The sequence below is a fragment of the Emydura macquarii genome, unplaced genomic scaffold (assembly GCF_026122565.2).
Source record: "Emydura macquarii macquarii isolate MOO-44397 ecotype Brisbane River unplaced genomic scaffold, CSIRO-AGI_Emac_v2 contig_2369, whole genome shotgun sequence".
In the NCBI taxonomy this organism is placed as follows: domain Eukaryota; kingdom Metazoa; phylum Chordata; order Testudines; family Chelidae; genus Emydura; species Emydura macquarii.
In genome coordinates, this window is record NW_027132506.1 from 3,387,239 (window position 1) to 3,414,512 (window position 27,274).

Sequence of the window (27,274 nt, forward strand, 5' to 3'; positions counted from 1 at the left end):
TGCTTTAGTAAAGATCCTAAAAGATTATAAAAACTTTTGAACTCTCCTGAAAGAACATTGGGCATAGATAACTTATATAGGAGAACATTTCAGAACACAGTGCTTTGTGAACAGATGGCTCTGGTGAGCTTCGCTTAAAGCTTTGAGTTATGGGAGTCACTGATTTAATAAGCAGCACCAAAATTGGGGTGGGAGGAAAATCCCCCAAGCTCCCAATACCTAAAACCCAGAGGCTACAACAAAAGCTGCATTGAAAATAAAGAACGGTTTTAGAATTAACTTTGTCAAGTTAAAAATAAATAAATAAATAAAATCTTGCACCAATATTCAGTGAATATATTCAAAAGCAAGGGAAGTGTGGGTGGGAAAGGAAGGTTCCTTTGGTAAAGGTCATCCATACTGATGAGTGGCACTTATACCTTTGTGTGGTGACCTAGAAGTTGTGCATCTCAAGAAATGTACAGGTGCTTCAGAGAGCATCAAAGTTCACCTCCTTAAATCACCCAGGATTCACTCCTTTCTTTGAACACTGGTGGGACCCATACTTAGTTTCTTTATTTTTACTTGCAGTGTAGAAGTGAGAGAGGTCTGTGGTTTCAGTAGTATCTTGTAATGGAAAAATTCTTTCAGCATCATAATTATTAGGAAGAGGAAATCTATATGCAGTGTACATTTCTCTCAACTGCAAGCCTATTATGGTCCAAATTTATCATGAATAGATTTTTATAGCTCTTGGCTTGCAGTTACATCAAGTTCTTGTTGTTCATTTATACTACCCCAGTAATGGAAGAGGTTCTTGATGAAATAGGAACAATTGAAATATGGTGGAATGACAAATGGATTGGCTGTTGTAATACCCAATTACACAGAAAGAACCCATCAGTTAATAGAGGCAGTGAATAGCGCTATACCAGAAAGATTCGCCTAATCCAGTGAGAATTCCCAAAGGGAGAAGACTACACAGTACAACCTGTTTGCATTTTAATTGCAGGCCGTAAAAACAAAAATATTCTAGTAGGGTTATACTACAAACCTCCAGATCAGGAAAAGGTTATTGAGGGCACAGTAATGAGGAGCTCAGAGGCAAGTAAGTAAGTTGTATAATAAGGTTTGAGCAACATCACTCTGAAGCCTAAATTGTCAGCATGAAGCAATGGAAGCAGCTACAGGCAAAGTTGAGAGCTCTTTTGCTCAGAATATCACTAGGTTGAACCGTTGCTGGGATTTGAGATCTGTTACTGTCCGGTTTCTAATTTCTCAGCCATTTTGACTTTTTGAATTACATCTGTACCCTAGACCTTTGTGATTTCAGAAGTAACTCAACCAATTGTAAAGCTAATTTGCATGCAACACTTTAATTGGTTGTATGAGGGTAGACGGCACAGATGGTGGATCACTTAATCCAACTGCCCATCTGTGCACTTGCACAAATCAACAGAGATCTCTCAGCATAACCCCCTCTTCCCTGCCCCAGTCAGCACTGCCACAATGCACAGTCCCAAACAGTGCTTCGTTCTGAAGCCTAGAATGTCTGAGTCATAGTGAAGTGATTGAAACAGCTACACGTGTGGTTGAGAGCTTTTTGTTTAGGGTATCACCAAGTTCAGTCATCACTCAGATTTGTGGTCAGTTACTGTCCAATTTAAGTTCAGTCACTTTTGGCTCTTTTACACACACGACTTTATGAATTACGTATGTGCGACAGCATGGGCTTTCAGCTGCTAGTAAAACTAAATATCTGGTTTCAACTGTTTGCATATAAACTGCTCAGATATCATCTGGAACTTATTGTCATGAGATACCATTGAGACTGTGCTTATTTGGACTCAAGGATTAGACATTTGTGGATAGTAACTGGATAGCATAAAAAACTAGGCTATAAATCGTCCTTCAGGGTATATATCTAGCTGATTAGCTGTTAGGAAGAAATCTTCCCTTCAGGCAGCTTATTCCATAATTTTCCAAAATAAGATTTCTTACATCATCCTTTGTGGCAGACAGTATTGGCTGTGGTCGCAGATGGGTATAATGAATAGTTGAACTATTGATCTAATCTGAGCATAATGGACTAGATGCTGGTATGCTCATTCTTATGAGATTTGAAATCAGGCTTTGAGGCTCCCTCTTAAAAGTTAGGTTTATACCTCAACATCCTCCACTGTATTTCACACTTGGAAAATATACACATCAGTAGAGCCCTGCAGGGGGACACAAATGTGGATCCACATCCGCATCACACCTGCAGCAGCACGTCCCCAGACAGCGCCTCTCAGGAGAAACGTCTGTATGTGTGTGTGCGCCTGTGTATTGTATAAGAATGTTATATGGCTTAATAAATGTGCACACTATTATTTTTTTATTTTAAACATCAATGTTATGCAACAGTTATCAGAACAAAAGCCTTTTACATTACAAAACATCTCAAGTCAATAATTAAGGATATGGAGGTTCTGGTCCATGACCTGTGACTTCTGCTGGGGCAGCCCCTGGACTGTGTTTCCTGGGCCCCACACAGCTGATGACCATCAGCTCCTAGACACCCACCTCCTCCCCCAACAGCTGATCGTGGCCAGTCTCTTCATCCCCCCCAGCCACCGGTCAGCTGTTTGGCAGCCAGGCCCCAGGCTGCTCCGCAGCTAGCTCCCCCAGCTCACTTTTGCTCCTCTAGGACTGTGAGAGGGGGAGAGCAGCAACCAGAGCAGGGCTCCCTGACTCTACTTTCCCCATGTGGGTGTAGCAGAGGGGTGCAAGGGTTAGGGGTAAAGGGGGAGTGCAGGGGTGAGGGGCACAGGAGGGGGGTTCAAAGGTGAGGGGTACAGGAGGGGTTGAATGTGCTCTCTGGCTGCCCAGACAGTGTTTAATTTGTGCCAGGGCTGAGCCTCGACACCTTTTGCAATCACTGCAGTGCTATTACCTGCCATGAATTGCAGGACTTGGTCTTAGGTGTCTTCCTCAGCTGATTTTCTTTGAAATATTACTGTGTAAAAACATTAAATCATCCACAGTTTCTGGCTTAAGTGAAGTATGAGTCCCAGTTGTGTGACTAGAGACACAGAAGGCTCTCTCAGATGGTGCACTGGATGCAGGCGTGTAATGCACAAACCGTGCAACTTGATTGAAAAGGGGAAAGTTGTGCTTATGCTGTCTCCACCACTCCAGCAGTTGCATATCTTCATTCTTTATCAGCTTCAGGCGGGTATACTTTGACACTTCATCATCATCATCACTTCCACACTCACCATCCGAATCCTCAAACTCTGTGTTTGACCATTTTGTCTCCTTTGGTGATGTCATCTGAGTAGCTGATGAAAGAAGCATAATCTTTATTGGAGGAATATTTTTCTCCTGCAATGAGACAAGCTTCTTGGTCTCTTGATAAACTTTCTGTCTCTCCTCTTCATTGAAAACTTTCAGCCCCTACATTCGTGGGTTCAAGAAAACTGATAATCTGTGCATAGGCTTGATTTCAAACTTTTTGATGAGACATTGCAAGGCTTTGGATTTGAGTTGACTTATACTATCTACATCAGTGGTAGAAAGATGGAGATGCTTTTTCAGCCTTTCATGCCAAATGGGCACCTAGTGGAGAGTGGGCTGTGATGACTGCTCTAGCACACCTGACACTTCTTTGAAGGGCTGCAGGAACTCTATTAAGATGCTCAAGATCTTGTGGTCAATGCCATCAATGAGCTGAGTATCCCCCTTGTCTGCCAAAATTTCATATGTTCCGTCCTGCTGCTCCTCGATTGCTTTAAACATGAATAGTTTGCTGTCCCATTGTGTTTCTACATCTCTTTTCAGAGACTTTTGCAGTTTGCTTTGAAGTAGTGATCTCCTGAAATAAATAAGATTTTGGCATGCCTGGATCAGTTTGGTTACTGCTTCCTCTTTCTGAGTTCCAGGTTTGATAGTGTGCTCAAGCATGGTACTTATAATGTGCTCTGAGCAGCTTCTTCACACTCTAGGATTTGAGGGCTGCAACCACATTCGCTCTCCAGTCCGTAACGAAAACCATCTGGTTGGTAATGCTGTGTTTATCAAAACTTCTGAGTGCTTGAATAACAGCCGAATGAATGTTACAAACCTGAGTAATGAAAGACCAGCACGTTTTTTTCATTCACGTGAAGTGATACCATTTTTCCAAACCCACAGGCACAACTTCTGTTCTTTCTAACTGAGTCTCTTCCAGAAAACTCTCCTCTAAGCCTGGCCAGATGCAGGCTAGGTTAACTGCATCTTCTAGGTCTCATGAAACTAGGCAGGATGTAATGTGCACACTGAATGCACCTAGGCTCGCATCTTGCAAACTACCTAATGGGTTCATTTATGTAGAATCTTACATTTTAAGGCCGGGGGTACCATTATCTGACAATCTGCCTAACGCAGGCCAGAGAATTTCATCCATTGATTCCTGCATCAAGCCTATAATTTCTGGTTGAGCTAGAGCAGATCTTAAAAGAAGCCACCCGACTGTGATTTAAAGACTCCAGGTGATAGAGAATCCATTGAATCCCCGGAGGTAAGCTGTTACACTGGTTAATTACTTCCAGTTAAAGATTGGGCCTTTTTTCCAAGTTGAATTTGTCTAGCTTCAGCTTCCAGCCACTGGATCTTTTAATGTTTTGACTCCTAGATTAAAGATCCCTCTATCGGAAATCTTCTCTCTGTGTAGATACAGTACGTACGGATTATATTACTAGGACATTGCTAGAGAAGAATGCTCTGAGAATGCCTTGGGGCAGAATGAGCAGATCCCCAGTACTGCTGTCTGAGACATCTGAGAGAAAGGAACTGAGTCACTGGAGGGAGTGTTTCACCCTCCTATGGGCTGCACAAGTGTTAACACCATGTACCGAGCAACAGTCGTCGTCTATTTATTTTTCTGTGTGCGGAATGAGTGACTACCTGAGCTCATCAAAACCAGAGTGCATTCCCTCAACTCATTCTGTCTGCTACTTCATTCACTCATTCCATCTCCTCTGACACTCCTTTATGCTCCCTCTTTCTTTTCCTCCCACCATCTCCCTCGCTTTCAGAGTGTGTGCGCGCATGCACGCTTGCTTTACACTGTGAGTTCAGTTCTCCAAGTCCAACTGAGACCACCTCTGATGGAGACTTGTATAATCTTAGAGAGCAATGCACCTCAGCAAGCATCTGCAGTGACTCCCAGCCAGTCGGCTTTAGTAGTCAGCTGGAACACAGCATGGGGATTCCTTAGGTTAGCACAGAGAAGTGAAGGCTACTGTGGAGTTCAAAGCTCTGCTGTCATTCAGTCAGACTTCCTGGTGAGCAGCCCCTGTGCCCCCTCCCTACTCCTCCAGTAGCCTACACTTAAATCCTTACTTCTCTCAGTCCTTTGTTCTCGACCTGTGCAGTGTTGCTTGGCATATTGCAGAGAGAGGTGGGCAATCTATAGTCGCTGGTTGCTAGGATTCAATGTCTAGGTGATTGGATTTGCAATCATATTCTCAGATACTCCATTTACATGGGACCAAAGATGCAGACAGCAAGGCACCAGCCACACCTGTGTCTTTAGCATGCCTCCAGAGCAAACAGCCCTATTTCACCCCCACCATAACAATGTAGCACATGGGAAAACTGAGGCACATGGCATTTATTTAAAAAAATTATAAAACATTCCCCCTTTGTCATATCATGGCCACAGAGGACATGGCCATGCATACAAATGACTTGCTGAAAGCTTTGCTTTAACAGTTTCAAAAGCAGTTATCAGAGGAAATCATGGATGCTTTATTTTTGGTTGATTTCCACCCTGCAATGGATGATGTAACCTGCACGGTTTCTGTACCAGACCCAGTCCTAAAATCAAACTGACTGGAAGCAAGAAAATCTGAGGACTCAGCTATTATTGGAATGGCCTTGCCACACTTACCTTGGTGAACTTTCCTTAAACAGGGAGGTTTGGATTTAAGAATTGTCAACAATTGGCGTGAGTGGCAATAGTAAGAGGTGGCTTCTTGAGTGAAGGTGTAACTTTAAGAGAAGATGGCACCTAGCCTTCTCAAAGGGAGGTGTTGACTTATCCTAATAATGGAGTGAGGCCTTCAACAGAGAGAGACAATAGTACAACTCCTACAATATAGCACAAAGCTCCCTTAGAACTTCAGTGAGCAACACTATCTTAAAAAGAAATAAAGGCTGTATGTGTTTCCTCTCTGGCTTCCACACACACCTCAATTACCAGAGAGACAGAAGGTTCAGTCCACATGCAAATGAGCTCATCCCCAAACTACACTCCTGACAGCATCCAATACTTGATTGTGTAACCACATAGGTGAATGAGGCTGTTCCCCACCCAGCATGCTTCCCCTGATTAGGACATGGCAATTGTTGTGAAGGAAGCAAAGAAACTTTTCTTGCAAATTGATCCTTCCTTGCCTGATGGAAGTAGCCTGTAGGGGTGGCTAAGAGGAAGTATTGCCTGAGATTTCACTCGAGACTGATGGCTTGTTCTTGGGCCTGCATAACTAAGATCTCTGGAGAAAGAGCCCCCAACCCCTTTTTTATTCCCTCCCACTTTCCACAGTGTGTCTGTAACTCTGAGCCTGCAGACAGGGTGCATCTCTGAGGATGACACCTAGAGATTTCCTGCTGCCAATGCTCAGTTTACAACTTCCCAGCACTAACTGCTGTGGTTAACCAGACATTTGGGAACAAATAATGCAGGTTATGCCTGCAGGATGGGTGACTCTGTTTTGGAAAGCAGTGACTTACAAAAGGACTTAGGGATCATTGTAGATCAGGGGTTCTGAAACCTTTTTTGCCAGGACCCCATTTGAAAATACTTCGGGCTCTGATGACCCCCTTCCCCCCATGCCATGTCACCCTCCCTCATGTCATGCCATCCTAACTTCTGCACTGCTGCTGGGGGTGGCACTGCCTTCAGAGCATCTGGCCAGCAGTCGCTGTTCTCTGGTCACCCAGCTGTGAAGGGCTCTGGATGGCAGCTGCAGCCCCAGCATGTATGGGGGCTGATAACTCATGGCACTCTTCCCTCCCTAATAACCTCATGACCCCTTGAGGGGTTCCGACCCCCAGTTTGAGAACCCCCGTCATAGATAATTGACTCAATGTGAGTTCTCAGTGCAATGCTGTGGCCAAAGGTTTAACATGATCCTTGGATGTATGAAAAGGGGAATGTCAAGTAGAAATAAGGAAGTGATCCTGCTGCTATTCACAGCATTGGTAAGATCACTACTAGAATACGGTGCCCAGTTCTGACATCCGCACTTCAAGAAGGGCTTGGAAAAACTGGAGGGAGTTCAATGGAGGTCCATAAAAATGATCCAGTGACTGGAACACAAACTGTTATGATGTAGGGCTTAAGGAGCTCAATTTATTTAGCTTATTGAAGAAAAGGTTGAGAAGTGTCCTCAAATCACTGTTTGTAGGTGTCAACACATGGAAAACATGTTTGATGGTGCAGGACTTTTTAATCTTACTGACAGACCTAACAAGGTGGCTGGAAGTTGAAGCTGGATAAATTGAACTTTGAATGATGGTGTTTCCTAGAAGTGAGGCTAATTCAACATTGGAATAGTTTATGTAGAGAGGTGGTAGGCTTGCCTTTGCTTGGAGCTTTAAAACGAGATTAGCTCTTTCTGAAAGATAAGATTTAATCTGGTTTCTGGGAGAGGTTCTGTGGCCTTTGTGTGCAGGGGGTGGACTGGGTTGTGATGATCTTATGTGGTGTAAGTGTCTGTGAATTTCCTTATGGACCTTGGGGAGAACAGAATTGCCTACTTTGCTCTCAGCATGCTCGTAACAGTTGTAGCTCTGTATTATGAGTAATCTAATCCCATGCTGCAGGGCTTCAGACAGTCACTTGCAGGGTCATGAAGGTTTAGTCCCCCAATGCATATTTGTAACCTCCCCACTCTGTCCCCATCGAATCATCAGACCACAGCTAGACATTGGACACAGCTAGAGATGGGACACTGGCTAGGATGGAGTGAAACTTTGAGGTGGTGCAGAGAATCCTGTCTCGCCTGCCTGGCTGGTGTGTCTTGCTCAGAGTCAAACTGATCTGCAGGTTAGGGTCAGGAAGGAATTTTCGGTCAGGTCAGCTTGGCTGGGACCTTGGGGGTTTTTCATCTTTGTCTGCATCATGGAGTGCCTGGTAGGATCCTCTGGACGTGTTCCACCTAATCAGTTCACTGCTCACTGAAGTCAGTGGGTTCAACATAGGGATATTTGGGTGAAGTTTAAAGGCCTTACAACATACAGGTGGTCAGACGAGACAGTCTGATGGTCCCTTCTAGCCTTAAATGCTATGAATATATCTTTCCCTCCCTCCATCCACTGCCACCATCTCCCCCTCTCTCCTTCTTTCCCACCAGCTTTACTTCTCTAATTGCCCTACTTACCTCATCCCCTGTGACCCACATAATATATATCATGGCCAACCACTACGTCGTCATCTCTTGCTCTCTCTGGCTCCTGGTCCTCACCAAAACCAGGATCTCCTTCCTGACACTGCTGCTGCATTGACTCTGTCATATGATGGCTTCTCTTACCATTTCTCTCACCCTGAGTCATCTTCTGAAGACTGTTAACAGGGTTGTTGGACTACTACTTCTCTCAATTCCGCCATTTCCAGCCCTTTCCTCCCTCTCTGTTTGAGCCGATTCCCAAGCCATGGCTCACCCCCCCATCTCTGCTTGTTGCTATCTTGTTCTCTTGCTGTGGAGTCTCTGGAAGTCTTGTGACTATGCTGACCTTGTCCAATACAACTGCCCTCTTTCTTCTGTCTTTTATCCAACAGCTCTACTTTACCTCCCTCATTAACTCCTACATTGCCACCCCTTACCCGCTTCCTACCAGCGTCTTGTAAAGAAAATATCAGTAAGTCATGGCATGACTTCCTCCTAGTACAATAGGTCCAAATTTCAGATGGGACTGCTGGGTGCTACTGTAATATCAATAATTACTACTAAGATATAGGATGCCCTATGTGCTTGTGGAGCTATTTTCCACCTCTACAGCTCAGCTCCTTTCCCTGAAGTAACATGGCATGTGGTACCTAGCGGCACAGTTCAGTCCCTGTGCACTGCACCTTTGTAAGTGTGTGGAGGACAGCTGAATGGAATGGGTTACTGCATATGTGCAGTTTCACATTTGGGAGTATTCATTTCTTCATTTTGAAACCAATTTTTGTTTGCTTTACCAAAGCAAAGGAGATTACTTATAGGCCAGGTTTATCATTTCAGCCACTTTTGTGCCATCATTGATTGATTGATTGACTGATTTTTTTGGAGGTGGGGTGGGGTGCAGGGGAAGGTGAGTGGGTGGGAGGGAATACAGTCATGAACTCATACTGTGTTGGAAAATGGTTTTGTTCTTTCGTGTAACTCGGAATAACAGAAGGGATTTTGTTTCAATGTTCTGGAGGTGGGAGGAATTGCCTTTGGGCAGAGACCAGGCACAAAAGATAAATGTTTTTGGAATTCTCTGCCTGAAACGTAGGAGTTGCAATAGAAATTGTTTTTTTGCAACCCTAACTAGTTGGTGCCACTGCCCAGCTGCTAGAATTAAGTTTCAGAACTTTCCCCGGGTGGAAAAAGGAGTAGTCTGTGTGTTACAGATTCGAAAATGGGGATAGAGAAGTTGAATGTCTTGATCTAGGTCACACAAGTCAGTGGCAGAACTGGGATAAACTCATGAATTCTCAGCTCCCAGTTTTGGAGTCAGACTGCTAGATAAATGCCCCTTCCCCTTCTCAGTTTAAAACTATAAACCACTCTTCAGGCATCCAGTCCAGGTTGAGGAGATGATTTGTCTCCTTTTGAAATGATTGTCATGTCACCTGTGTGGGATGGTCAGTATTGTGCCTGTTTCACAAGTAGCCTTTTGTTTGTAGGTCGTGGAGTACGGTCTGTTTGTGAAGCACTGTAAAGTGGAAGTTTATCTCCTCGAACTGAAGCTGTGTGAAAATAGTGATTCTACCAAAATGTTGACCTGTCATTTCAGCAAAGCAGACACCATCAGTAAGTAGCTATCTGATATTTGCAGCTCAGTTCTGACTGACTCTCAAAAGGATTTTGAAAAACGCCTTGATTAATAGCAGTAAATAGGGTCCCGACATGCTGACGGGCTCTACCCCACTACAAAGTTTGGATTGGGTTGCCTCTGATGATCTTCTCCTGCCTGTCGGGTCAGCACGGTGATGGCTGCGAGCCCCACTCCTGGCAGCTGCCATCCGCTTGCTTTGCTCTGTGTGCCCTGCGGAGTGAGTGTGCTGCGGATCCTCAGCGCCTCTTGCTCCAAGCACATGCACAGTACAGCAGCGGTGGCGGGAATGGGGTCTGCAGCTACCTGTCAACACCATGGACTGGAGGCAGCGTGTCACTGACTTGGGTCTGGGAGAGGGAGGGTCAGGTCGGGTTGGAAAACTGCTTGACCCTTTGAAGTTGGGTGGGGTTGGGGTCTGGGTTGGGCTTAAAAGTTAGGCCTGAGCAGATATCTAAATGAGGGTGGGGGATGTGGTTAAGGGGTAATCCACCTTTTCAGAGTTTATCATTGATTTCTGTCCACTTCCACAGCAAAAGGCCCTGCCATCATCTGAAACAGTTCTGTGTCTGAATGCGTCCAGTCCTCCTCTTGTCCGTTTTGTCACTGCTATGGCTCCGTGGGCTTTATCTGCTGGGATATTTTAGTCATACTTCCTCCAGTTTCCCCTGCTCATTCATTCTGCCTGAAATGTGGCCCTGTGCCCTGCATCATCATATGCCCTCCTTCATTTTAAGATGCTGCATGTAGACACTAATGTGATCTACAGATGTACTTGATTGGTAGTTGCCAGTAGCCGTGACCTTGTAGTAATATCTGAGCACACATCCATTTTAAACTCCAATTTTCAGGTGCCTCTAGCGTTTCAGAAATGGTACTTACTGGATAGACTTCTCAAGCTTGCTCGCAGCCCAGCTGAGAAGAAGCGTTTCTGACAGATGAATGTGTATGAAAATAAATGCTTTTAATAAGTAGATGTTTTCAGCTCTAATGATGATGACCCTACTGGATTGTGAGACATATCTTTTACTGTTGGGGCATTGACAAATTGGGGACATATGCCTTTAATGTATGTCTGGTTGATCAGTTCTTTCTAGAAATACTTAAACATTTCAGAAGTTTATTATTATGTTGTGTTCCCTAAACAGCTACCATTGAGAAGGAAATGCGAAAACTGTTCAATATCCCCAGTGAGAAGGAAACTAGGTTATGGAGTAGGTATATGAGTAACTCTTATGAGCAGATCAGCAACTTGGACAGCACCGTACAAGATGCAGGGCTCTATCATGGTCAGGTAAGATGCTCAGAATTCTCTAATAATCATGGGATTGAAATGCCCTGTTAGCTAACACATGGTTTTCCTTGCGCAAGTAGCTTGTTTGTCTGTGAAAATGCTGTTCTATGCACAAGAAGAGAATCTGTCTTTACTGATTTTAAGAGACCCTGCAATGGAAACATTATATACATTTAATAGAAAACCAAAGGTGTTAAATAGTAATCAAAACAAGTTGAGATGTCTAGTCACTTTACAGAATGTGTAAAATGCGTTTGCCTTTGCCTTTGCCTTGTCTTGCCTTACTATCTGCATTCCCTCTTCAGGTGCTGTTAATAGAAGTAAAGAATGAAGATGGTACATGGCCCAGGCAGTCTCCTTTGGCAAAGTAAGCATCCTCTCCATTCTTATCTTCTTACTTTTGTTCCACTGTCTAGCTCAACTCTCTAATTCTAGTGACCAGTTGCCTCATAGAGAAGCCCTGTTAGAGGCTATTATTTTGCCCTGATCAACTGATTGTGGTATTAAAAACAAGAATATTAGCATTCTTCAGTTCTAGCCTTAGTCCTGTCACTGACTGTCTGTGGTCTTGAGCAGGGTGGAATGATTTAAATTGAGGCGATTTTAAATCATGATTTAAATCACCAAGAGAAAATCATTGATTTAAATCAAGTTTCCCACTGATATTTCTTCACATTTCTTAAATAATGGTGCAGATCTGATCACTAAAACGTTAATTTACAGCGCAATACAGCATTTTACAACATCTAGGAGAGTGTACTTTGTAGTTTTTTAGATAACTTGTTTTTTATTAATTAAAGAAATAGTACATAATACTCATTACCAGTGTCAAGCTGCAGATACAGCAGCAGAACATTAGGAATGGAAAGAACAAAATCACACACACAATAGCAATTATATTTTATTAAACTAAATCTTAACTGTTACATACATGTTTCACATTTGCAATTGCAGCAGTCTCCTGAGTTGCCGGTTGATGGCTGTCCTTAAACTTTTTTTTACATTTTATTAACTCTAACAGACAAGTCATCATAACACTAAACGTACGCTGTCCTGAAAACTTCTACAACTAGCTCCCATCTTCCCCACTCTCACTGTCATTTTTATTCATAGACTGAAACAGAAATATGAGTTTTTCTGCTTTTTTGACTCCCAGTTGATTTCTTCGCTGTGAGTGAATAATACCAAATGATGAAAATATTATCTTTGTGCCTGCAGAGGAAGCTACTGCTGTGAAAAGTTAGCTTAGCAACTGAAGGAACTCTGTTTCAAGGTGCCTGGCTAATTTCCACCAATTCAGGAGAGCGACTTTGTTCACAACATCAGTAACATGTACTGTTTAAATGATTCTGCTCCAGCCCTGAAATTTATTATGACTGGCATAACTGAGGAGTGATTTTTGAGATGCCCATGCCATGGCAGCATCATCTTCTTCAGAAGTTAGGCATCTACCTTTATATCTGGGATTGAGAATGTTCGCAAGAAAATGAGGTGGAGTTAGTGCTTGATCCATTTGCTTCTTTATTGCCTGCCGTTTAACTTTCTGGTGAGGTATTTCTTTCTTCAATGTCTCTTGAAGTGCCTTCCAAATTTCCACAGCATCAGCAATGCAGCAACAATTTCTCTGAAGTTTGCTTAAGGCTATAGATATAGGCTTCAGTATACTGAGCATATCCTCTACATTCCTCTTTAATCCAGTGCTAGATACTTTGGATGAGATACTTCCATCTATTTTATCATGGTTTTCTTCACAAAGTTTTATGAGAATAGGCCAGGTCTTAATAAATTGTTGAAAACAATCAACCAAAGAATTCCATCGAACATCTTGAGAGAGAATGAGTTTGGATCCCCCTGCTCTCTTCAGTGAAGCTGAAGCAAAATGGTTGTTACGGATGTATTTTGTGAGTTCAGCAACATTTTCTTGTATTCCTGGAGAAGACGTACTTAAATCTTTGGCTAAAAGATGCATTAAATGGGCACTGCAGCCATACATTATTAAGGAGCATCATGCCGTTTCTTCTTCTAAGTATCTTCTCATCTTTGCCACGTTTGCAGCATTATCTGTGACAAAACTGCATGTGACGGTTGAATTTTTATTCACTGTTTATTACAGCTTTCACTGCCACTTCTTTTACATATTCTATTGTGTGGGCATCTCCCAATGTATCTATTGTTTCTGAAAGATACGCAACCCTATCTTCTGTTGTCACACAGGCACATGTTACTGGATGATTGTATACATTGCTCCACCCATCAATGTTTAAACTGACAAATTTCCCCTCAATATTTCTTGCACACTATTCAAGTTCCTTCTCATACAGTGGATCTAGCAACCTTCCACCAATGTCTGCTCCACTAGGTGGAGTGTAGCCTGGTCGTAAGGACTCAACCATGTCAATGAAGTGTGTGTTGTTAACAATGCGAAAAGGAGAATTTGTGGCATAAATGAACCGAGCAATCTTTTCATCTCTGGTGTCTTGTTGGTATTTGCTGGTCCTTACTACAAACCCATCCATGGTGGTGGTTTTACTGGATGATTGAAATCTTTTGCTTGCTACTGATACTTTGTTGTCTGAAATATGTTTACTTGCAGCACTGCTGCTATAAGTACCAACGGATGACTCTGAAGTTGTTGCAGATAGACAGTCACAGTCAGTCTCTTATGCTTAAATGGAATCCTGAAACAAAATTCAAAAATGATTTTGAATAGTCGTCGTTCTTCTCACTCTATTATTCAGTTAATCATTTACATTTTTTTTTCAGCAAGGATGCAGATCTGATTCCAAATTACCAAAAAAGCTAAGACTGACTGCACTTAGAGTGCACTTACTCCAAAATTAAGCCCCATAGAACTCACTGGCGCTTCTGTTTTTTGAGGAAACAAGTATAGGATGGGGCTCCCTTGGGAAAGTTGAGTTATGCTGAAGTAAAATAGGGAGTAGATTTATGGCATCACCATTATGGTCTGTGGCCATGATGTTCCAAATAAGGAGCCTGTGTTATGTAATATAAAAAAAGAAAATGACACCCAGTGGCAACTGGCAACTCTAGATTTCTCTTACTGCAGCTTTCTGTACCGTATACTTGGGTGATAGATTCTAAACCTAGTTACCTAATTAAACAAGCCATAAGGATTAGCTAAACTAAACTGTTTGTTCTAGCAACGTCCAACATAGCAAACAGGTTGGGAATTTACTTGTTAAATCACACTTACACTAAAAGGCATAGAGAGAGTCTTAATTCATTTTGCAATGCATCATTCTTCATTTAAGTTACTAACCAGTTGATCCACATTGTTCTTCAGACATATCCACATCTTCATCCACATCATTTTCTCCCAATAAGCAGTTTTTATTATGATGTTTCATTCTTGCAACTAGCCCCTGCATCTCCTTCTTGCTTTGCTCACACTTGTCACGTTTTCCTTTTTTGCCCAGGGAAGGAACTTTTTTACCCAGGGAAGGAATTTCTCCAAAATATTCCCAGATAGGGTCTCTCTTACGTCCAGAAGCCATGATGGTTTTTCTGTAGCAAAAGTGGGGGGAATATAGGAAGCTGTGTGTGTATTGAATAATGTCTTCTCTTTTTCTTTCCAGTCCACTCCACTGTTCCTTTCTACTCTGCCTCAGTCCTTTGTCTTTCTGTTGTTAAGACAGTGTCTTAGAGTCATAGTCATAGAATATTAGAGTTGGAAGGGACCTCAGGAGGTATCTAGTCCAACCCCCTGCTCAAAGCAGGACTAACCTCAGCTATATCATCCCAGTCAAGGCTTTGTCAAGCTTCAGCTTAAAAACCTCTAAAGATGGAGATTCCATCACCTTCCTAGGTAGCCCATTCCAGTGCTTCACCACTCTCCTAGTGAAACACTTGTTCCTAATGTCCAACATAGATCTCCCCAACTGCAACTTGAGACCGTTGCTCCTTGGTCTGTCATCTGCCACCACTGAGAACAACCTAGCCCCATCCTCCTTGGAACCCCCTTTCAGGTAGTTAAAGGCTGCTATCAAATCCCCCCTCACTCTTCTCTTCTGCAGACTAAACAAGCCCAGTTCCCTCAGCCTCTCCTCATAAGTCCTGTGCTCCAGCCCCCTAATCATTTTTGTTGCCCTCCGCTGGACTCTCTCCAACTTGTCCATATCCTTTTTGTAGTGGGGGGCCCAAAACTGGACATAATACTCTAAATGCGATCTTACCAATGCTGAATAGAGGGGAATAATCATTTCCCGTGACCTGCTGGCAATGCTCCTCCTAATGCAGCCCAATATGCTATTAGCATTCTTGACAACCAGGGCACACTGCTGACTCATATCCAGCTTTTTATCCACTGTAACCCCCAGGTCCTTTTCTGCAGAACTGCTGCCTAGCTCGTCGGTCCCCAGTCTGTAGCTGTGCATGGGATTCTTCCTTCCTAAGTGGAGGACTCTGCACTTTTCTTTCTTAACTAACTCCTCTGCCTTGCTTGGCCCAGCTCCACCAGCACATAAGCCCATAACAACAGTCCTGTCTGGCCTGGTTTTTTTATTTGCAGGTGTGACTTTGTCTGCTGAGAAACGGAAAGCCCAGAACTTTCAAAAAGCAAGAGCTGGTAGTTAGGCTGGACAGACTAGAGTAATTAATTCATTTTTATGAGACTGTAAGTGTAGGTTTAGCATGTTTGTGATGAGATTTAATTGTAACTGTTATTTTTTTAAATGAGAGAAATTTAGTGTATTTTTTGATGATTGATTTAAAAAAGAAATGTAAAAAATTCGATTTTTGATTTAAAAAAAAAAAAAAAAAAATTTTATCCACCCTGGTCTTGGGCTGTAAAATGGGGGTTGGCAACTACATGTTCTCAGTTAGATGATAGGAGGATTAATGAACTCATATCTGTACCATGCTTAGCAGATGCAAAGTACTGTCTGTTCTAAGCATTATATTTTAGCTTTTAAAACATGCCTGGTGCTTCTTTGGTCACATTTTTAGTTAAAAAAAGATGCAAAAACTGAAAGTACTTCTACACTTGAAATGCTGCATTGGCGCAAGTGCATCGCTGTAGCACTTTAATGAAGACGCAGTGTGGTTAATCCACCTCCTTGAGAGGCAGTAGTTACGTTGGTGGGAGAAGCTCTCCCATCATCATAGCACTGTTTACATGAGGGTTAGGTTGGTATAACTGTGTTTCAGGGGTGTGAATTTTTCACACCCCTAAGTGATGTGGTTATACCGATATAGGACTGTAGTGTAGACCAGACGCAAATGTCATTGTGGACTGCATAATGAAACTATCTCTGCAGTGGAGGAAAACAAACAAACAAGATGCCATTAATTGTGTATTAATAGAGATACTAGTATTAAGTATTCTTCTATTCCATTCTGTGTTCAATTGTAGTCATCTTCCATCAAAAAGGATATAATAGAAATAGCAAAGGTCCAGAGAACAGCAGCCAACATGACTGGAAGCCTGGAAGGCTTTTGCATAAAGAGAGACTAAGAGAGGAGATGAGTAAGAAGAGCCTTGATAAAAGTATACAGAATAACGAATGCTATAGAATGAAATTTAAAATGTGTGTGCTGTTTTTTTGTCTTGTAGTGCAAGAGTAAGGTGACTTTCAATAAAATAGAAAGCAAAAATGTAATGGTGACAAAGGGGATGCGTTTCTACACAACACATGGTTAACTGATGGAATTCGCTGCTGTGAGATCTCATTGAGGCCAACAGTTTAGCAAGAACAGGGGTGCAATTTTCAAAATCTGAGTTATAATGAGGCCTGTATTCCTAAATCGTTTACTCTTTTTTTGAAAATTTCTTCCTAGTTATTTATATGGATCACGAGAACATCCATGTTTGCAATGGATAAGATTAATATTGTATGAGTAGTATAAACCATCTTGTTTTATAGATAGTATAAACTATCATGTTTCATAGCAGCAGCCAATCACTAAATCTCCTGGATTAGGATAAAACATGACCTATGAGCAGGTTAGTCCATGATTACTCATTCTAGAGGTTTTATACTTTCCTCTGAAGCATGTAGTACTGTTCATTGGGAAACAGAATACAAGATGTGGGGACCGACCACTGGTCTGATTTGGTAGGAGAATTTCTATGTTTGTACAAGAGGAGCTCATGATCAATGAGGTCTGCGATTGAAAGAAATCAAGGAGGTTCAGAGGATTTCCATAGAAAATCTGAGCTACATCACTCTAACCTTCTTTGACAGTTTTCCTAAAAGAGAAGGTTCGATCATTTGGCCAGTTATAGATTTGCCTTTGTGTTAAGGACTGGATACTTAGGCAAGTACTTGAGCAAATCTTCTAAAAATGTACGAGGAATTCTGTAGAATTCCCATGTATCATACCTTTTCTCCTTCAGTAGCTAGCCTTAAAAATATACCAAACTTTGTTTACCTAGGATTATCTAAGGGATTTTGGATTATCTAATGTAGAATTTATAAAATATTAAGTGTATCATGCTGAAGAGCTACAAATGCTGGTTGAGAACATTATAGTAGAAGCATATATCTGTTGTTGGGATTATCTATATCTCTGTGTTCAGACTGAGCCAATCTTTCATTTCTTCTTCACTGGGGAATGGAGTCAGGAATGTTATGCTAAACTGATGTCCAAAATTCAGTAAGAAAGGACATTGATGTTGAGTTGGTAGCATTTTCTTGCAGGGGCATCTCCTCGCTTATTCTTCCTTGGATTATTAAACAAATTTAAGAAACATCTGTTTAAAAACCAATTTGGGATTCACAGGTTCTTTATCACTGATGCATGGTGATCAGATGCCAGTCTGCTAGACTGGGGTCTTTATGGATATTTAATGCTTGAAGGACAATGTTTTCTTTTTGAGAAAACTATGTACATTTATGTGTAAAAATTTAGGGCAGTGTTAATCAGAGTAAGGCAGTTCATCACTGGTGGACTAGTTTAACGAACAGGATGCTATTTTGCTCTGAAGGTTGCCCGTTTCTCAGGGAAATCCATTCTCCTAGCAAACAGATTGAACTGCAGTGTAATCTTCCTTACCTCAGTATTTAGGGAGAGTGCTGGGGAGAAGGAAGCTCAGAAGTTTATTCTCTGTAATCACATCACGTATGCTGTAGGTAGCAGATAAATCTGATTAGGTTAAATTGATCAGTTCAGAAGGCCCCTGATAAATCCTCAGTATTGCTTATTGCTTGTGGATCTCATTTTTAGTGATGTTTGTTCTGCCAGCATATGTTTCATTAGATTGATTGCACAATTATTGGCAGGATTACACTTTTTTCCTTTTTGCAAAATTGTTATTACACGAACTTTTCTCCCATCTTTTGGTGCCTCCCCTGTTGCCCATGACTTTTCAAAAACGTCAGTGGATCAGACTGTCATCTGGATTGGCTGATTTATACATGTTCATGTTTCCCAGCATTCTCTTTCCTGCTCATTCTCAAGAGTTATTTCACAAGGTCTTTGCTTATTTATTGTTCAAAGTTCTCTTCTGTACCTCCCTTGTACACATGTTTAAAAAGGAGTCATTTAATCTAATTTATTAATGGACCAAATTTCTTCATAGTATTACTTTGCCCATTGATGTATTGGTAGTATTAGTTCATTTATATCTGTGCTGCCTATATCTTTCTTCTGCAACCGTAATTGCTTCTGACTGTTTTTGTTTGGCTGCCTCTTTTTAACTTCTGATTTTTTTGAGCATTCCTTTACGCAGCCAAGTTAGCTGAGTCTTATTTCTTGGTGTTTTCTTTTTCAGGTGGTTTGTAGTTACCACCTTCCATGCTGCTAGATGAGGCTTCCTCTTAATCATTCCTCTCTCGAGTCCTTAATTTCTCATATATGCTTTCCTGAAATCTAGCACCTCTATAAGGCTGCATTCAGTGAACATCTTTAAATCCTCATTACGCAATTATCTGCTAGAGCTAGGCAAATAATGGATTTTTTTGCTTTGCTGGCAAATTTTGAAAATAAATAAATAAATAAAAAAGTTTCAGGTCCAACTGTAAAATACTTTTTGATTCACCAAAGAATTCCAAAAAACATTTAAAAAAAAAAAATTTTTTTTTATCAAAACATTTAGTCATTGCCAAAACTAAAATTTTAGAATCAAAACATTTTGGTAATTCATCCAAAAATTTTTGGTTTCCTCTCTCCCCTCCCCCCCAAATATATCTACCTTCCAGATGTTTCATAGAATCATAGAAAGTTAGGGTTGGCAGGGACCTCAGGAGGTCATCTAGTTCAAAGCAGGACCAACCCCAACTAAACCATCCCAGCCGGGGCTTTGTCAAGCTGGGCCTTAAAAACCTCTAAGGATGGAGATTTCACCACCTCCCTAGGTAACCCATTCCATCCCTTGTTGTCCCAGCCTGCCTCTGTTTCCCCATTATTATTCCATCTGTAGCAACCATCTCAGCATATGAGGGATTCTCAAACTCTGCTGGTTGGAAGGAGCATCTCATCTAAGGGCGTGCGCCATTCCATTCCTCTTAGGTGCCCTTTCATCGTGAGACTGGCTTCCTCAGCTGGCGGATTGAGGTGCTCACTTCAGTCCCTGTACACTGTCTCTCTGCTCCTCCAGTTCAGCTACTCTGGCCTCAAGATGCTGCACCTGGGCTCTAAGTGCCATGAGCTGCTTGTGCCGGGTGCCTACGTACACCACTTAGCCATGAGGCATGTAGTTGTATGTTCTGTATTTTGTGCAATAAGTTGGGTAGCAAGCACACTAATTAGTCTGCTGTTGGTCTCCTACTTGCATTGGTAGAGTAGGTTTTAGAAAGAGGTCTTCTGTTTTTGTAGTCTGTTTTTTATTCAGGGAAAAGGTTTTATTATTTTAGAGGGTTTAATTCTTTAGTGCCCAGGCTGTTCAGAGCCTATTTCCCACTCAGTCCAAACTTCCTTGTACTTATGCCATCTGGGGCCTATTCTTGCTCACGAAGGGCTTCCTGTTCCTGCCTTTCACTTGTGATGCCCTAGATTGACGCAGTATTCCAGAGTAGCATTGTGGAAATGCACATACTAACAGGTTAAGATTGTAAATTCTCAATCAGAAGTGATTTTTATTTTAGAGTGCCAGAGTCTGGGGCTTGCAAAAACTGGTAGCATTGTTTCTGCTTCTTTCCTTTCTCCCAGATCAAGCACTGCAACTAGCAGAAATTTTACTACTACGTCAGCATCATCAGTAAGTTCTTATTCCTCAATGTCTGCCTCTTCTGCCATTGCAAATGGTGATAGCAATAACGCCTATGGACTGACCAGCTCCAGCCTTGGCAGGGGGTAAGAGCAGGAATGCTTCTTTCTTTTCCCTCCTCATCTTCCTCTGACTGCCTGATGTGTCCTCACTGTTACTCCTGGCCACTTGTGTTTTCAAACTGCTGTTGAAAGTAACACTTGTTCCACTCTAGCCCAACCTCATGGAAAACGAGCATTTACTCCAGCCCTTAATCTCCCTTTCGGGTGTTCCGTGTCCCATTCTTTGGCTGCGATAGCCACTTCACCAGGCAGAGACCAAAAACTTTCATCAGCTGTTGTAAAGTAGTAGCTCACCTGCATATGTCCGTATAATGTAATAAAGGGCTGTATCGCACCATATGCTTGAGGAAAGTATGGTGTCAGAAAGTACTAGAGGTAAATGGTCAAAGAAAAACAGCCTGAATAGAGATAGAAGATGCATCCTTTCTGGAAAAATCAGACCTACCAGAAATCAGAGTTAAATGAGATGTCAAAACTAACAAGTACGGAGGAGCAGAAATATATGAAAAAGCACCAGTAAGCGAGAATAATATTGATGCAGATCCTAAACTTTGCTGCGATGGGTGAAATGTGGACTGGCATGATCTAGATTAAAAAAATGTTTTCTTCTTCTAGAGTCTCTGGTTTCTCCTACAACTCCTACAGCTGCAGGGAATCCCATTCCCAGTCACAGCCTGGCATCTGTGGGCTCAGTAACCTGGGAAACACCTGCTTCATGAATTCTGCATTACAGGTAAAGGGATGAAAAGAATCCACTTTACTCCTTACCCCCATGGATTCACTGCATATCTGTCAATTGCTCGCATTTCGAGTGTGCTAGGCACTTCATAGGAACTTTGCTGCCCTGAAGAGCTTCCAGTCTAAATAGGTTGCATATGGGGAAGAGGTGACTGGGGGCACAGATTCAAGATAAGATCCTCTTTTTTGTTTTTAAACCTTGCCAATTTTCTTTTGACGATATTTCCATCTCATTAATGGGTACAATATACACATGATTTCCCCATGTTCAGCACTTGCATTCCCTCTCTGTACCTGAACTCCATGCCACAGGCACACGCCAGGGTCAGAGTCGAGAGCAAGAGGGTAGCTTCTTAAAGGTCTCCCTACCCTGCTCAATGCTGATTCCTAGAGCCACTGGATCACAGAAAGTGTCCTAGCACCAGGGGAGGGAAGACCAAGTGTAAATGGGTAATGTTGAGATTCAGTGAGCGGGGCAGGTCCAGCGGTTGGCGCACACCCCTCCCTGCCCTGTTGGTTTGTGGGGAGCACAGCAGCACAATACTGGTGCTTTGCACATTAGTGCAGGTTAGAGATGTTCTGCTGTGTTATAGGAGTCGGCTACCTGTGCATCTTAATCTCAGCACAAATGAGTAAAATTGCTACAGAATTAGATGCTAATAGGGATTGGGGTGGGTGGTGGGCGGGTGGAGAGTGTCATGTGGGATAGAGTGCTCCATTTCTGGGTTCTCCACTCCACTGTGGACAGCCACCATTCTATAATACCTGTTTAGGCCTCATTTCAAGCTGTGGGAGTTCAAGGGGTGGAAAACCTCTAACAGACACACTCTTGAAAACAGCGAGGTGTCCTGTCTAAGCAGTGTGTGCAAGGCGAGCTTTGCTATGGTTGTTAGGCACTCCAAGTGCTGTGTCTTTGTGCTGGGATTGGAGATGAGGTGGAGAAATTGTAGATGAGAAGATAACTCTTGGTTAAACTGTGACATGAATTGAAGCTGTGAACCGAAGGGACTATCTTTACTTCAGCACTTTGCTAAGGCGATTGCTGCTGCCACTAGGAAGAGAAGCCTGAATACCGTGAACCCTTTTATGTGGTCTTTGCTGTCTGAGTTGCACTGCTCAGATTGTATCTCAATAAGAGCCTTCTGCTGTACTAAATTGTGAGAGTTCTGTAGACTCTTAAAAAGTTTTTGTCATTGCTTTAGTCTGTATGCACAGATATGAAAATTGGACTGTGGCATTACTACTTACTTATATGGGTTTGCTGTCCTAGACAAGGACATGAGCGCTGTAAATGGCTTTTTTTAATTTCAGTGTTTAAGTAACACCCCACCTCTGACTGACTATTTCCTGGAAGATAAATATGAGGCTGAAATAAATCAGGACAATCCTCTGGGGATGAGAGGAGAAATTGCAGAGGCATATGCAGAGCTTATTAAACAGATGTGGTCTGGGAGACACTCTCATGTGGCACCACGTATGTTCAAAGTAAGTAGACACGTTCTTTCAGGGAAGATGGTAGTGAAATCACGGTTAGAATTAAAGTTGTAATGTCTTTCCATAGGTTTTGCTGTTGTGACCGATACAATGAAAAATTGCCCCGGTGCTATTCTAGATATTTAAAAATAAGGCACATTCAGAGCCTCAGAAGGGTGCTGCAACAACTGTTAAAGCACATAGCAACATACCCAGGATGTATATCCAAAGATTGTGATGTGACTTGACAATAAAGCTGCTGAACTGTGAACAAAAATACACAAATTTTCATTTAAATGAGCCATTATACAAGAGGGCTGGAGGGTATCAAATATTGGACCTACCTTTTAGTTTTTTGTTTTTGTTTTTGTTTTTTTTAAAAGAGTCTAGGGAAGGTCCTGGGAATTGCAGACCAGTGAGCCTTTCTTCAGTGCTAGATGGACTTGTTGAAATTATAATTAAAAACAGAATTCTAAAACATATGAAGGAACATAGTGTGATACAGACCAAGAATATTGTAGGATTGGTTGTGTTTGAAAATGTTCCCAGGCAAAAATCTTATGTTCATTTGGAGTACAAAGTGTAAAATAACACTAGAAGGATATGACAGAGACAAGGTGGATGAGGTAATACCTTTTATTGACTAACTAGCTTGTCTCTTTCACCAGCAGAAGTTGGTCCAGTACAGGTATTACCTCACCCACTTTGTCTCTCGGATATCTTGGAACCAACACGGCTCCAGCAACACTGCAAACATTAGAAGGATGTTGCAGTTATCCCAGAAATGAGCATTATAAACCCAGGAAACTTGGAGTTAAGGTTAAACGTAAAAAAATTCACAGATGTCAAAGTATAGAAACGCACAGTTAAGGCACCCAAACAAGCTTAACAGTGACCTGAGCAATGTTAAGGTAGAATAACTTCTCAAATGTATGGAATGTGTGACACTTAACTAAGCCAATCTGTTGAAACAAGAATGGCTGAGTTTGCTGTAAAGGTTTTGCACTAAAGCATGAGCTTAAATTTGGGGTGAGTTGCTTTTGGGGGGTGTGTGCTGTCGAAAGTGGAATGTGTAAGTCTTACGGAATGGTGGAGTCTGTGTTATTGACAGTGTTGTAGGTGATGTACAAGTGGCAAGGAATGCAGGAAACTTTCCTTTTCTAAGATTTTTGGTTTGGTGTGAAATGTATCCTGAAGCACCTTAACTGTCTCCAAATGAAGCCTTTGTTTTTAGTTTTTTAAAATGTTAACTTTTTACATTAAGGAGTTATGTGAATTGAATAGTGGATATTTGAGAAACTTTTTGACTATTTTTTAAATAGCTGAAATAGAACGTTACTTTTCAAATGTATGATGTTGTTACTTAACAATATCTGACTTAGTTGTTACTGCTAAGTGGGAACATTAACTTGTTCTCTAAGAAAATTTCGCTCCCTCATGAGCTCTGCTGGAGTCCTCTGGCTTGTTTTCCCGTAAGTGGGGCTCAGATGCCTTCCTGGCCTCTTCAAGCTTGGCTCCTTCTAGTTTGTGAAAAAAATAAATGGGATCACATGTTCCTGACACCAGAATGAGCACTCATGCTGAGTAATTGTGGATCTTTACACTGTGATCCTTTCTTATGTCTTGGTGAGCAGGAAAATTATTAATGGTGACAATTAAAGTATTGCCTTTACCATACGAGGTAGCACCTGGTGTACTGAATGGGGAAGCTCACACCTCAGAGCAACTGTTTCAATTTCTGCATAAGCTCAGGCTGATGTTACCTTTGGTGTTATGCTTGTCAGCCTTCAAAGTTGGTTTGAAATCAGAACAGCGAGTTACTTAGGGTAGAATTCTGGCTCTGCTGAAATCATTGGGAATTGTGCTATTGAGTTCAGTGGGGCCAGAATATCACTCTTACAAATTTTTATTGAAAGGTGAGACTGGAGAACAATTGGGGCCTGTCTGCTCCACACAACCCAGCTAATCCTTCATGTCATGTGGGAGGTAGGGCACCTGCCACCCTTTCTGAAACATTGCTCTAACTGATGAGTTAGGGAGACATTTCCTTTATGGACGTGTTATTCCATAAATATCCACTGCAGGATTCTTGGATTTTTCTCTGAAGTGTCTGGCTGATGTAAGACGGTCCTGGGCTAGATAGACCACTGGTCTGATCTACTGTAGCAATTATGTTCCTAGAAGAGCAAACTGTAACTCGTAAAGCACTCCAGGTGCTGGTAGTTGATGTTTCTTGACCCAGAGCTTAATATCAAGGAGTCCAGATTCCCATCATTTTGGTGTTTAAAAATGCCCTTAATTGAAAAGTTTTAAAATAGGCCAGGAAATTTGTACTGACGTCTTTATGTTGCCTTCAGTTTCATTGTTGTTAGCACTACACGTCAGCATCTTCTTGCTGCTGAATTCTGCAGAAGTCAGGACATGATGATTTTCCTTTTTTCCTTTTTACACACACAAGCATGCTTCTGCTCTGACCAGAATGTCCCGTTCTGTTTTAATTTTAGACCCAGGTCGGCCGTTTTGCCCCTCAGTTCTCAGGGTACCAGCAGCAAGATTCCCAGGAGCTCTTGGCATTCCTCTTAGATGGCTTGCACGAGGATCTGAACCGAGTGAAGAAGAAGCCCTACTTGGAGCTCAAGGATGCCAATGGCAGGCCTGATTCGGTACAGTGCTTAGACCAAGTTGCAGCCTATGCTCAGCTGGAGGCCTTGAGCTGCATTGAAACAGCATGAATAGTCTTTATTAAACTGCTATCCAAAGCCAGGAAGATGATAGTTAAAGCTGTAAATGTGCTTAAGTTACTGTTTGCACCTTGGCATTGCAGTGGTTTTGCTATAGCCCCAGCATTTAGATATCCAACCTGCATTTCACTTCCACAAGACTACTTGTCTTCTCTTCCTGCTGCTATAATGGGTGTTGGGTGTGCTGGGATGGACAAGGGATTTGGGGTCCTATGGGGTTTTTCTTCCAACAAGGCATCCCAGTTCTCCAATGCAATCTTCCTGTCAGAGGCTCCTTTTCCACTTGTCTGTCTAGCTACTTGCCTGTCCCCTTTCACCATGGTATCCAAACACTTCACAAACATGTATCCGCACAACATCCTGCAAGGTGTGGAAGCATTATTCCCACTTTATACATGAGACAATGAGGAGTGAAGTGACTTACTTTAGATGGAGACCTCTAGGCATGATAGATTATTACTACCACTTCTACTATCTAACACTGTACAGGGCTTGGAGGAATTGGAAAATAGAACAAACATTTAGGAAACCTCTTTAAGTTACCTAACATAGTTATTCCACACACAATCAGATTCCATATCTCACAGTATACCATTGCTAGGAACCAATTGGAAAGAAGGGGCGTTACCATGTTTTAACAGTGTAAACTACTACTTTCTAGCCCTAATACGTCCAATGTCTTGGAATCAATCACTGGTCTTGGACTGAATATTGCTCATCCATCGTGGGCCCTGACAGTGTATTGTTGGTGGGAGCAGTGGAAAGAAAAACCCTGCCAGAGAGGAATTTCTTTAATCTGAAAAACCAAGCTGGTTATGTAAAGCTGCTCTGACTCTTGGAGTGTTAGAAGTCTCAATAGAAGTAGATTAATGAGTAGAATGCTGCTAATAAAGTCAAAGGTGAATGATAAATTGTGTTATCCCATATGTCTGCAATTTATCACTTGACTGTCATCCCATATGTAGGGTTGGAGGACAGAATTTAATAAATTACTTTTTTGTATTGTGTGTGCACATGATGCAGTGAATGTGATTATGTCGCAACACAAAATTGATGGCATAATTTCCCTTTTCTCCAAGATGCCACATAAATCTGCTTTTTATTGTGTGTATAAGGAACTCCCTAGAATCCTGTGAAGAAGAGGGGGCCTTTGCCTTTTGTCCAAACACTTCCACTTTTCTTCAATTTAAGGAGATGCTCTGAGCATTTATGCCCTATCTTTCCTTCATGGTCCTGGTCCCTGCTGTTTGAGATAACTCGGATCTCATCTCAGCCACCTAATTCTTTATACGGTGTTGATAGTGCATATGGTACTGTACCATAGGTAAAGCGTGCCAAACCAAGAAGAGCTTCCAGACTGAGGCAAATACCCGGTAGATTTAGAGATCCTCAAAAGGGCGAGAATTTACAGAAACCCACTTCAGATAGCTTTGTGATTACTCCCTACAGATTTCCTTTAGTTCAACCCCCTTATGCTTCATCACTGAGGAAAACGCCAAATAATGTAAATGTATCGGAGGAGTGGTGATGACGATGATTGATAAAATAATTTCAATTCCAACATTATCTAAGAAAGATATTTAATAACAGCTTCTAAAACTAGATGTTTTTCAATTGGCAGGTCCAAATAACTTGCACTCAAGAGTTTTAAAAGAGCTGACAGAGGAGCTCTCTGGACCATTAATGTTGGGTTGGGTCTTTTTTTGTCTTTTTTTTTATAAAAACATGTCTTGGAATGCTGCAGAAGTTTCAAAGGATGGGAAGAAAGTTA

The 27,274-nt window shown here is 41.9% G+C and overlaps 1 protein-coding gene across 4 annotated transcripts in view; it reads left to right on the forward strand.

The window, feature by feature from the left end:
* Nucleotides 1-27,274, forward strand: part of USP4 (ubiquitin specific peptidase 4) — an 85,136-nt gene that overhangs the window by 12,620 nt on the left and 45,242 nt on the right. For 2 of the 4 annotated variants that reach the window (XR_010922166.1, XM_067561258.1), the window contains exons 4-10: nucleotides 9,881-10,007; nucleotides 11,178-11,323; nucleotides 11,629-11,690; nucleotides 20,432-20,575; nucleotides 21,167-21,284; nucleotides 22,601-22,774; nucleotides 25,267-25,425. Coding sequence is in view for 3 of the 4 variants with exons in the window: in XM_067561258.1 (XP_067417359.1) it covers nucleotides 9,881-10,007; nucleotides 11,178-11,323; nucleotides 11,629-11,690; nucleotides 20,432-20,575; nucleotides 21,167-21,284; nucleotides 22,601-22,774; nucleotides 25,267-25,425 (930 nt within the window). In the remaining variant the exon portion in view is untranslated. Of the gene's footprint in view, nucleotides 1-9,880; nucleotides 10,008-11,177; nucleotides 11,324-11,628; nucleotides 11,691-15,851; nucleotides 15,989-20,431; nucleotides 20,576-21,166; nucleotides 21,285-22,600; nucleotides 22,775-25,266; nucleotides 25,426-27,274 lie in introns of those variants that run through there. The other 2 variants (XM_067561259.1, XM_067561260.1) reach the window with 2 other exon arrangements.